We start from the raw sequence: 12705 nt of genomic DNA on the forward strand, positions 1-12705 counted from the left end.
GGCTGCTGCCACACCGTAGATCCTCCTGTCCTCTTCTGCAGCTGGGCTGCCTCCTCTAGGAACCCATGAGTGGAGATGCTGGTAGCCCACTGGTAGTGGAGCTGATGGAGCCTCCAGCAAAGGGCCTGGACCTCTGGTGGCACTAGCCTTGTGCTTTCCTGGGAACTGGGGTCAGGGCCTGAACAGCAGTAGGACTTACTGATTCCCCACCCATAGCCCAGAGGCGAGCCAGGTTATGTGGCGAAGGATAGGGCCTCTTCCTCTGCTAACAGGGAACTTCTGGGAGGCATTGAGAGCAGCAAGCAAGGGAATAATGAAACAGACTAACCCTCACGTGCGGCTGCCACTATGTGGGACTTCACATAGCGGCTCTCAAGGATGCACCTCCCCTGGGGTCTGGGTAGGCCTCGACAAAAGGGGAAAACCTTCCGTGATAGGCAGGTTTGTGAAGTTTCTTTCTATCAGGCCTGCAGGCTGCCCTGGGACATTGCTCACGGGTGTGGAGACTGTCAAGATAGCCTGAATATTAACCAAGTTGATCATCCAACTCCATACTCGGACCTGCCCTCTGGCAGATTCCAAAGGGGATAAGGTGTGGGGGCCTCTGGCTCCAGCCAGCCTGGCGAGACTTCTATTTCCAGTCAATGCTTCAGAAAGTAGATCTTGCCAGAGAGCAGACAGGGGAGACTCAGGGGCTTCCCCTTGCTCTGGCCTGAATGTGCTTCCGTGTTTATCAGCTGCCTCACCCCAAACTGTTTGCCTCTCTGCTGTGTTCCTCTGACAACAGCCACCAGGATCTCAGAATATGCTTTTGTTCAGAGGCTGCTTCACCTGCACCTCCTGCCAAGTTTCTGGATAAACAGACTTTGTCCATCCCTCTTGGTGGGCAGCAGAACTCTCAGACAGAGTCCAAGGTGGCATTTTGACAAAAACAAGACTGACAGGACTGGTCAGGGGGAGCTGCAGGTACCTTGGGCCTCTAGAAGGACTGTAATTCCTCCCTTATGGCAGGCTGCATTCAATTTAGGTGTAAGGCTAATACAGGTCTGCCTTGTTTTCTAAAGCTGTGTTGTGGTTTTATGCATGTCTCTGGAGTCCAAAAGAAAGGCAAGGATCCCCATTTGGAATGAAGAAGGTGTGGAGAGAATGGACGTTCTGGGGAAAGGCTGGAATGACCCACATGCTCTAGCAAGAAGCACAGACAGTCCAAGCCTGGTGGCTCCTGCTCAGCGTTTGCAAGACTGGAGGGCAGGTTCAGGCAGCAACTTCCAGAGCTTCCCCTCAGTGCTTGGTGACTGCCACAGACACAATGCCATTTGCTCATGTTCCCCTAATACAGACTGGTATCCACCACAGAGCTGTGGTGGATCCATTGTCAGGATGCAAGGGGCACAGCCAGGTCCCTGAGTGACCCTTCTGCTTCCCACAGCCCCTCCACTCCCATCCCTATCTTCCCACTCACACTCACTGGGTTTTCTGCTTTGGTTTAGCCCCCAGTGATCACAGAACTCGTCAGTGAGGCTTTTCCATCTGTGGTAGCTTTTCTAATATAAAGAAAGAAAGATACTGAGAACATTTTAAGGTTTAGCAGCCTTCTGGCTTAGTTATTTGTAAATGAAAATATGAGTAGAAGAATTAAACAGACAAAAAGATAACCCACAAAATGGGAGAAAATATTGGCAAATCATATATCTGATAAAGGATTTGTATCTAGAATATAAAAAGAACTCTTACAACTCAGCAATAAGAAGACAACCTGATTTAAAAATGGATAAAATCATTTGCCCATTTTGGAGAATAGACGTTTTGCCAAAGAAATACAAATCGATTAGCACATGAAAAGATTCTCAGACTTCGAAAATAGCAGTGTGAGGAGCGCCAGCGCCATAGACCAGCTCCTCAGTGAAACAGCCGTAACTGGTGAAAATACACACACCACACACACACACACACACACACACTTAGAGTCTCTGGAAGTTGTCCTAAGAGCATATATTTATTCAAGAAAGTCGACTATATCTTGGCAAGAACAGTGGAAGTCTATGATATTTGAGTCATAACTCCTCCAGCCCTCCCTTTCCCCTTCCTCCCAGCACAAGAAAAATAGAAGTTCCACTCTAGGTGGGTATGGCCAAGAAAATAGAGTTCTCTCTCTCCTCAGCTTCCAAGGAAGGGCTACAGCAGCCCACCAAGAGGGACAACCAATGCCCATCCCCCACCCATCCCTGTATTCTCTTAGCTCCAAACCACAGAAGTTAAAATCCTCGTGAGTGCAACCAGGGGATCATAGGTTCCCATCCTCCACCCACCGCCTTTCATATAGTAGAGACTCTACTCCAGGTGCCACAAGTTGAGAATATTAGAGCCTTGATTGCCCTTATCCCAGCTCATTCATACGGCAGAGGTTCCACACCAAGCTCCCACTTCCACTCAGGGTCTGACTCATAAAGTAGGGGTGTCATTCTGAGATAAATGGGCCACTTTCCCTACCTACCTCTCTACAACAGGAGCTCAGATATTTTGTCCAGGGGGGAGAGATAATCCAAAAGAACTGAGTTCTAAAGCTGTCCCCACAGGAACGAACTTTATTTGAAATAGAGTGTGTGAAAGGACAGCCTAAGATTGCTCTCAAGAACAATGGAGAATTTAGTGGTAAGCAACTAAAAGGATTCTGGTAACTCCATTAGAGCAACAAATGAACCCATAATGCAGCTAGTTTACCAGGAAAAAACAGAAAACAAACAAAACAAGAAAGAGACAGCTAAGAGCAGCCCTTCTGGAGTCAAAACAAACCTTACAGATTTGCCTCAAAAACTACCACTGCAAAGGGGCTTGATGTCAATTGGATTAGACTGTGGGACAATATATGCCCCCAGGGCATTATTGAAATGAATAAGCTAGCAATTAGTGAGGCTAACAGCAGGGTGTGATACCAGCAGAGACAGACAGCTTAATAGAAAGATCAGGCTGGCGTGGTGGCTGGTGCCTGTTATCCTAGCACTTTGGGAGGCCAAGGCGGGTGGATCACCTGAGGCCGGGAGTTCGAGACCAGCCTGGCTAATGTGGGGAAACCCCATCTCTACTAAAAATACAAAAATTAGCTGGGCGTGGTGGCAGGTCCCTGTAATCCCAGCTACTCAGGAGGCCGAGGCAGGAGAATTGCTGGAACCCAGGAGGCGGAGGTTGCAGTGAACTGAGATCATGCCACTGTACTCTAGCTTGGGCAACAGAGTGAGACTTCATCTCAGAAAAAAAGAAGAAGAAGAAAGATCAGGGAAATGGGGGTGGAAGAATGTGACGGTACCTAATTTCTACAATATATTATCTAAAAATGTCCAGTTTTTAACAAAAAATTACGAGATATGCAGAGAAACAGAAAAATATGACCTATACATGGGGGGAAAATGTGGGCAACAGTAACTGCCTGAGAGGACCCACATGTCAGATTTTAACAGACTTTAAAGCAGCCATTATAAATATGTTCAAAGAATGAAAGGAAGTCATGCTCTTAAAAGTATGATGACAATATTGCTTCAAATAGAGAATAGCAATAAAGAGAGAAAAATTACATTTATATTTTTAAAAGCTGAGCCAGACATGGTGGCATGTGCCTATAGTCCCAGTTACTCAGGAGGCTGAGGTAGGAGGATTGCTTAAGCCCAGGAGTTCAACCCCAGCCTGGGCAACAGAAAGAGACCTTGTCTCTTAAACAAACAAACAAAACAACTGAATAGAAATTCTAGAGTAAAAATATACAATAATTGAAATTTAAAAGTAACTCAAGGGCCTTAACAGAAGATTTGAATAGGCAAAAGAAAGGATCAGCAAACTTGAAGATAGAGGATTGGAAATTATGCAATCCAAAGAACAGAGAGGAAAAAGGGAATAAAGAAAATGTATAGAGTCTCAGAGAAATGGGGAACACCATTAAACATAGCAATATATGCATAATGGAAATACTAGGAGAGGAGAAAGAGAGAAAAGGGCAGAAAAAATGCTCAAAGAAATAATGACTGAAAACTTCCCAAATTTGGTGGAAAACATTAATCTACACATTTCAGAAGCTCAACAAACTGCAAATAGAATAATCACAAAGAGATCTATACCCTGATTCATCATGGTAAAACTGCTTAAACAAAAAAAAAAGACAAAAACCAAGGGAAAATTTTGAAAGCAGCAAATATATGACTAGGTACATACAAGAGAACTCCAATAAGATCAACGTTTGACTTCTCATCAGAAACCATAAAGGACAGAAGGCAGTGGAGTGGCATATTCTAAGTGCTCAAGGAAAAAGAAACTGTCAACCAAGAATCATGCATCCAACAAAACTGTCTTTCAAAAATGAGATAAAGAAATTCAAAAACACACAAAACTTGAGAGAATTGTTTCTAGCAGTGATGTCTTACAAGAAATATTAAAGGAGGCACTTCAGAAATAAATTTAACCAAAAATTTGCAAAATATATACTTTAAAAACTATAAAATGTCATTGAAAGAAATTCCAGAAGCCCTTAAAAAGTGGAAAAGCTTCCCATGTTCTGTTCATGGAGCAGAAGACTTATTGTTATTATGGCAGTGCTCTCCAAATTGATCAATAGATTCGATGCAAAAGATGTTCAACATTAGTTATTAGAGAAATGCAATCAAAACCACAATGAGACACCTCTTTACACCCACTACAATGACTAAAATTAAAGACACACAATAACAAGTACTGGTAGGAATGTGGAGAAATTGAAACCCTCATTCATTGCTGTTGGGATTGTAAAATGGTGTAGCCACTTTGGAAAGCAGATTAAGGAGTTCTGCAAAAGGTTAAGTATATACTTACATATGACCCAACAATTTCACTACTATGTGTATGACCCAACAATTTCACTACTATGTATATACCCCAAAGAAATGAAAACATGTACACACAAAATGTTGTACATGAATGTTCACAGCAGCATTATTCATAGTAGCCAAAAAGTGGAAACAACCCAAATACTTATCAACTGATGAACAGATCATTAAAAATGTGGTAGACCTAAACCGTGAAATAAATAAATAAATATATATATATATATAGTTGTTGTTGTTGTTGTTGTTGAGATGGAGTCTCACTTTTTTGCCCAGGCTGGAGTGCAGTGGTGCGATCTCAGCTCACTGCAACCTCCACCTCCCGGGCTCAAGCAACTCTCCTGTCTCAGCCTCCCAAGTAGCTGGGATTATAGGCACATGCCACCGTGGCCAGCTAATTTTTGCATTTTTAGTAGAGACAGGGTTTCACCATGTTACCCAGGCTGGTCTTGAACTCCTGACCTCAGGTGACCCACCCGCCTCAGCCTCCCAAAGTGCTGGGATTACAGGTGTGACCCACCGCACCCAGCCCAAACCATGGAATATTATTAAACCATAAAAACTAATGAAGTGCTGATACACTGCACAATGACATGGATGGACTTAGAAAAGGAGCTAAGTATAAGAAGCCAGTCACAAAAGACTATATATTGTATGATTCCATTTATATGAAATGTCCAGAATAGGCAAATTCATAGAGACAGAAAGTAGATTTGTGGTTTCCAGGGGCTAGAGGAAGTAGAGAATGAGGAGTGACTGCTAACAGGTATGGGTTTTCTTTCAAGGGTGATGAAAATTCTAAAATCAGATCATTGCTGATGGTTGCCCAAGTCTGTGAATATACTAAAAATGACTGAATTGTATACTTTAAAAGAGTAAATGTTATGGTGTATAAATCATATCTCAGTAAAATTGTTACAAAAAAGTAATTAACTAGCCAGGTTTGTTTTTGTTTTTCTTTGTTTGTTTCTTCAGATGGTCAAGGAATTCCCAGCTTTAAGTCACAATCAAGTGACAAAGATAGAACTGGGGTGGATGTATAGTCCATTATTAACTACTACTTCTTACTTTTCTCTCCAATAAAGGATAACTATGAGAGGATACTATAGAAATCAATCTTTTATTCTTAAAAGGACCATTGCTAATTTTTCACTCACAGTCATCTCTGGGATTGAATTCCATTTATCAAATCCCTTTTATAAGAGCTTTTCTAGCTTTTAGTAATGGGCTGGAATAATTTTTATTTCTCAGAATTTCTTTCTCTTAGTCAGATTTAAGTGTAACCTGCTTTGCTTATTCATCCATGTGTTCCAAGTCATGATTTTGCTCAGGACAAATAAAATGCTCTACTAGTATGAGCCTGGTAGAAAGGGAACTACCATTTAATGAGGCCTGTAATGTGTCACCACTGACATTTCCCATGCAATGCACACAACAAACCCGGGAGCAGGTATTACTGTCATCGTTTTGAAGGTGAAGAAGCAGGCTAATAGAGGTGAGTGGATTGCGCAACATCACACACCCCGAGAGAGCCTGTGTTCTTTGCTGAACACCAGGCTACCTTCCAGCGTTCTCAGTTCCGTGCAGGTCAGACGGGGTTCACTTATCTTTATGGTCCTTTATGGCTCTGGTAAAAACTAAAACTGCCAGACTTTGGCTACTTGGAGAGTTAGTTCAAGGCTGAGGGTGATTTTCCAAGTGCTATGTGTGATACTCCTCAGCCCAAGAACCACATTTTCCAGGGTGATTTTCTGTAACTCCTAATTAATTGTTCAATATTCATTCAACAATTTGTTAAGCACCCACTGTGTGCCTAGCACTGTGCAAACACTAGTCATCTAAAATATGATCATACGGATTATTCAGGTTTTAGAACTCTGTCCTTCTGCTGGAGGATGGTGAGGAGGGGGTGCCTCTTTCCTCTTTAGCCAAAGAGCAAGCGTGAAGTGGCCCAGAAGAGGGCCCACCCCACCCAGGGCTGCTGGCGTCATGCATGCACATGTGCACATCTGGCCTGTAAAGTATGCTTGACCTTGAGCTTTGTGAGGGCAGGGACCATGTCTTTCTTGTGCCCCACACAGAGCCTGGCCTGGAGCAGGTAGGTGCTCAATGTCAGTTGAATCAGTGATTAAGCAATTTTTTTTTTTTTTTTTTTACCCGTTCGCTAGGAGAACTTGGGCTGGTTGCTTTATTGCTCTGTGCCTTCACTTCCTCATTTATAAAACGAGGATAAAAAGAGTACCCATCTCACATGGCAACCCTGAGATCCCCTGAGATAATACATGGCACTCAGTGAGCACTCCACACTGTTACTGTCTTTCCCATTACTCCCTTTACTATAGGGAGGCATGGGAGGTGGCACATGCTTCTATGCCAAGAGTGACCTCCCATCCCCTATTACCTTGTCACCTGGATTTTTGTTTCTTAAATTAGAGCTGAAGGCCATGTGGCCCAGCTAAATGGAGCTCACTCTGCTCTGTTGTGAGAACCTTGGTCTGGGACCCTGCTGATGGGACAGACATAGTAACCCCGGGAGGCCCCATCAGAGGGACAGGGAGGGGGAGGTAAGCTATGTTTCAGAAATGTTAGGGTTTGACTTGAAAGCACAGCCCCATAGCAATGCCAGCCAGCTCCTCACCAGGACATCTGCCATTAGCCTCTGAGCTGGTCATGTGTATGTATGTGTGTGTGCATGTATGTACAAACATGTGCAGGGACCCACAGGGACAGGTCTGTCCCATCAAGGAAAACACTGTCTCCCACTGGGCCCGCCATGTCACTGTTAACCACAGGGAGGTTTTGTGGCCCTGGCCAGAGGAGACCTAAGACATATCCCTCAAACCTGAAGGGCCCAGGGGCAGGCAGGGCCTGGTTTCCTAAGAAAAGCCCTTTCTAAAGGGCCCCTCTTAGGACTGGCAGCTGATTTACTGGACTGTAGCCCTTCGCTCCAGGTAGAACTTCATTTGCCAATCCTGTGTCCTAATACCAGGCCCCTCATAGCTTTCCAAAAAGACACTTTCGGCACCATAACTCCCCAAAGGAGAGCCCAGCCTTAGAGTCAACCGTGGGCAGCCATGCAGTCTAGCTGCCTTCCACTGCTGGTTGTAAGCAGGGTCTCCAAAGGCAGTTAGCACCCCTCATGGGCTTGGGGCAAACGGCCAATGCGTGTGCATGGCTCTTCCTGTGCTGCTTGATGCTGACAGGGCTTCTTGGGCCCCTCTTCAGGGAGGGAATGGGACCGAAAGCCATTGATGCAGAGCCTACAGGAAGGAGAATGATGGGAGTTGACCCTCACCTTACCCCCCTTCCCAGTGTCCCCATTCAGAACTCCTGCATCTGCTTCATTTCCTGGAGACCAGGTTTGACCCCCTACCAGGGCCAGCTTCATGGGCATGCAACTGTTCAGTCACACAGAGCGCCACACTTGGTTTCAATGCGTTGCCATTGCTGTATTGAAATTCTTAATAATTTTTGACCAAGGAGTTCTGTATTTTCAGTTTGCCCTGGACCTTGCAAATTAAGTAGCCAGTTCCCAGTCCTACCCTTTGCTCATGCAATGCCTGGCTCCACATCTAACAACCTTCCTTTCCTTTCTATCTCTAAATCCTATCTATCCTGCCCTAAGGCAAAGTCCAGACAGAAAAATATTTGACAGACTACAAAGGAGAGCACATTATATTTGAAAGAGCTTTTCTGCTCAACTGCAGATGGAATGATGATGGTTGGCATGTTAACGCCTCTACCAATCTTGAGTTCTTCTTGGCTCTGTTTGAGGCTAAAGGCTGTGATGGAGGCCTTATACTCCTAGTCCTGGGTAATTGTCTCCTGGTATCACATTCCTTGAAGAAGTGTAGGGCATCATATTTAATAAGCTCATTTTGTCCTGCCTTAGGGAGTATAGGTCCAAAGCAGGACACTGGTACAAGATTGGGTTCTGAGGCCCAAGTAGGTATCTATCATGCTCATTTACTTGCTATGACTTCAGACAAATCCCATTCTCACAGTCTCAGTTTAATCTTCTGCAAAATGGGTCACACCACATCATGAGGCTTTGGGGCCTCAACTGCTCATCTCTCTAAGTCAGAAGCAGATCCCAAGCTTTTATCTGAAGCTTTGGACAGTTATTTTTGGAGGTAGATGGCCATGAATGCAGGCACACGTCCTGTTTACCGCTTCCGGTCTATGGACTGGCAGAACACATTAATCTGGCCATACAGTTTTAGAGGATTCATTTCCCTTTCTCCTGAAGCCCATGCAGGAGCCCCAGGTGAGGCAATGCTGCTCTGGGTACAGTCTGAGATTTATCCTCGGATTGTGCCTGAGCAGAGAGCGCTGAGTTCCTGGCCCCAGTTGTTTTTCTTCTGCAGAGCTGTGTTGGGCGTTGCCTGTGGCCAGCATTGTGAGCACTGTGACAGGCGACCTCATGAATCTTGCTATGGTCTCCAGGACAGGGCTATTCTCGAGGACATTATTCTCAGCATCACAGAGTGGCTCCTTTGTGGAAGAAGGACATAGGAGACACTTCTTTCGGATCTCAGTATTCAGAACAACTGTGCTTCTGCGAATAAGCGGACTACTTCGGATACTGTAACCCTTCTGAGAGCTGAGCTGCTGGCATATGCAGAGCCAGTTTTGGAGCCCCGTCTGGCAAGCAGGCAGGCCCGTGGACAGGATAGTCTAGGGTCAGTCTTACCCCAGGCTTGGTTTTTGCAGCTTCCCTCCTCTTTATTTTCCATTTGCCCCAATTCCCTTAGCTTTTCGTTTTACATTTTTCTCTTGTATGTGTTTTATAAACACCTCTGTCTGCTGCAGAATGAGGTGTGATATAAATATGTGAGTTTGTGCTTAAATCCACCACACTTTCAAGGGAGTTGTGAGGATTCAGAAGGAATTGTTTGGCGAATGCAGTAAAAGCAGCCCCACCCAAGATGGAGTGAGGGCTGGGTGGGAGGCAGGGGTCTTTCCTCCAGACTGGATCATCTCGCCACAGACAGCAGCCGCCAAAACCCAAGCCCAAAGTGCTCATTGGCATCTGTTTATTTATTTATTTGTTTTTAATAAATGAAAGGTCACTAAACACACTTTGAAATTTTTGTCACCTCCCTTGAGATGTTGCTTATTTGACTTAAGTCAAACTGAAACTCTGGCCGAAACTCATTTTGTAGATGCACTGGCAGGGACTTGTTAGGGCAGCAGCATCCCGCAGGCCCTAGGGAATGGGAGGGACCACACTTCTGGGAAGACTGGATGGGAAGGAGGGTGTAGGGATGTAGGAGGGGAGCTAGGGAGCCCTGGAGAGGAGTTAAGTAGGCCCCAGAACGATGGGGCCCTGAATCAGGCCACAAGCTTGGCCTAGGCGTGAGTGGACCAGGGACCACAAAATTTTTCAGAGGGGTCTGCTCAGAAAATAAAGTCACAGAGCTCCTGGAACCACCTGCACTTTTTAACAAGGGAAAAGAAATTTTACCCCTGGACCAAGTGGCCATGCCCTCTGCCCTGCCCTTTGGGCTTTTCAAACACCTCCCCTCCACACTAGGCTGGCTTCTGAAGATGCAGTTCCACCTTTACTTTGGACTGCCTCACAGCTGAGGGGTCACCAGTCACAGCCATGGCCTCGGCTGGCTTCTTGCTATGTAATGCGAGCAGAGTAGGAGCATCACCCTCCCTTTCCGAAGAGGATCCTGAGTTTCAGGGAGGGCAGTGACTTGCCCCAGGTTACTCGCCCCAGTCCTGGCACAGGCCAGTCAAACCCAGGGCTGCAAGGCCTATGCCCTTTGCACAAAGGCAATATCCTGGCACAGGGGAGGAGAGTCTGCCCGCCAGCCATGCTAATATTCCCTCGGAGCTGGGCTAGGGTTGAGGTCTGCCTCGGGGTTGGGCTTATGCTTCATGCTGTCTTCCTTGGCAGTGGAATCTGGTGTGTGAGGACAACTGGAAGGTGCCCCTCACCACCTCCCTGTTCTTCGTAGGCGTGCTCCTTGGCTCCTTCATGTCCGGGCAGCTGTCAGACAGGTAAGGACATGGGAGGGGAGGAAGGTGGGATGGTGCCCCTTGTCAATCACTGCCTATCTTGGGGCTGGACTGAATTCAGGGTATTTCTACCCAGAGAAAGGGAGGACCCTCAGGCCGCTGATTCAGTGATAGGAGGAGCCCTGATGTCTCCTATTCACCCTGCCCTCAGTCCCCTTCACCTGGACACACTTTTGTTCCATTCTCCCAGCCTCATACTCCCAGGGCTTTGGCCAGTGGTGGGGAGGGGCCACTGACCCCACTGGAAAGTGGGGTCCTCATACCACAGACTCCTTGACAAAACATGACGCTACCATCACCACTGCCCTCCCTGCTCCACCATTACCTCAGGGGTAGGGGTGGATGGCACAGGATCTGTCTGCAAACAGCCAGCAGCCAGACAGTGAGCCGCAACTGTGCACACACTGCTGCTGTGGCTTGGACCCTGGGCTGGACACTGGGGCCACAGAGCTGACGCTGGCTCTGGGCCTCATAGAGCTTACAGGCCTGAGGAGGCAGCATCACAGCACCGGGAGACAGTATTCCACAGGCCCCTGTATGTGCTGTGGCGACCAGTGCAGGAAGGTGGGGGTGCTAAATGGCAGTGCTGGGGAAAGCTTCCCAGCCCAAGCCAACAGCCAGAGACCTGAGTTTGGAAAATGGGGCGGGAAAGGCTGCTCTGCTCACACCTGTGCTCCATTCTATCCACTGGTCACTACCAGAATATGAAGGTAACACTTAAACCAACTTCAGTGTCACCAACAGACATTGCTGAAAGCTACACCTTCCCACAGAGCAGTGGTTTGCAATTTTGGTTGCATGCTACTCATCTGGGAAACTTTCCAAAATCCTAATACCCAAACTGTATCCCAAAATCTTGGGAGGTGGGATGCTGGCATCAGTATTTTTTCCAAGCTCTCCAGGTGATTCCAAGTGCAGCCAAGGTTAAAAACCACTTGCGGAGTGACTGTTAGTTCTGGATTTACAGAATTTTCATGTTGCTGATTCAAGAAATATCTGCAATCTGTGCTGTACCCACTTTCCAGAAATGTGCTGGTAGCATCTATCTGTGGCTCCTTCTAAAGAGCATATTTCCACGTGGTCCTTGTGTACGCTGCTCCGTGCTTTTGAGACATGATGTCTCCACAAGAAGCTGAGAATCTCAAAAGCTATCTCCTGAGCGGACAGATACCTGAGACCTCACCAAGGAGGAAGATGGGAGGATGTGACAGGGAAAAAAGTATGCCAGAGCCCTGAAAAAACACTAAGTCTGCATTGATGCCTGACTCAGGCTTGCAACACACCTTGGCAACCTACACATCTCATGTTTTGTGTTATACTGCATTCTCTAGGTTTGGCAGGAAGAACGTTCTCTTCGCAACCATGGCTGTACAGACTGGCTTCAGCTTCCTGCAGATTTTCTCCATCAGCTGGGAGATGTTCACTGTGTTATTTGTCATCGTGGGCATGGGCCAGATCTCCAACTATGTGGTAGCCTTCATACTAGGTAGGAATGACTTCTGGGACATGGGGTACTTCCCTCTAACCCTCTGAAAGGTCCAGAAAGAGGAATTCATCGGGCCATTGGGCTGTGCTTCCAAAGCCTTTGGATATACGTGTGTTGGGAGGGAGCTGTAGCCACAGCTCTTGGAGCAAGTCAGGGGCAGGGCAGGCACTCACAGGGAGCCACCTCTGTGCTGAGCCCTGAAATATGGTGGAGAAGAAGAACAGGAGCCATTAAGAACCAGCTGCATAACAGCTGAGACACATTCTTAGGAGCACAGGGCTTAAGAGAGGCACAGAGGAGGACAGTTTAGGGGAAGGGCAGCCTGAGGATGTCTTTGATCTGAGT

General features: G+C 46.5%; 1 protein-coding gene and 1 long non-coding RNA gene across 4 annotated transcripts in view; one reads left to right on the top strand and one right to left on the bottom strand.

The window, feature by feature from the left end:
• Positions 1 to 12705, top strand: part of SLC22A4 (solute carrier family 22 member 4) — a 50256-nt gene that overhangs the window by 7576 nt on the left and 29975 nt on the right. For 2 of the 3 annotated variants that reach the window (XM_030818491.1, XM_030818494.1), the window contains exons 2-3: positions 10814 to 10856; positions 12206 to 12360. In XM_030818491.1, coding sequence (XP_030674351.1) covers positions 10814 to 10856; positions 12206 to 12360 — 198 coding nt within the window. Of the gene's footprint in view, positions 1 to 10752; positions 10857 to 12205; positions 12361 to 12705 lie in introns of all 3 variants that reach the window. The other variant, XM_003259936.4, reaches the window with a different exon arrangement.
• Positions 9876 to 12705, bottom strand: part of LOC105739444 — a 58203-nt gene continuing 55373 nt past the window's right edge. The window contains exon 8 of the long non-coding RNA XR_001115365.1: positions 9876 to 10845. This is a non-coding gene — a long non-coding RNA (uncharacterized LOC105739444). The remainder of the gene's footprint in view (positions 10846 to 12705) is intronic.

Source organism: Nomascus leucogenys, chromosome 2 (assembly GCF_006542625.1).
Source record: "Nomascus leucogenys isolate Asia chromosome 2, Asia_NLE_v1, whole genome shotgun sequence".
Classification (NCBI taxonomy): domain Eukaryota; kingdom Metazoa; phylum Chordata; class Mammalia; order Primates; family Hylobatidae; genus Nomascus; species Nomascus leucogenys.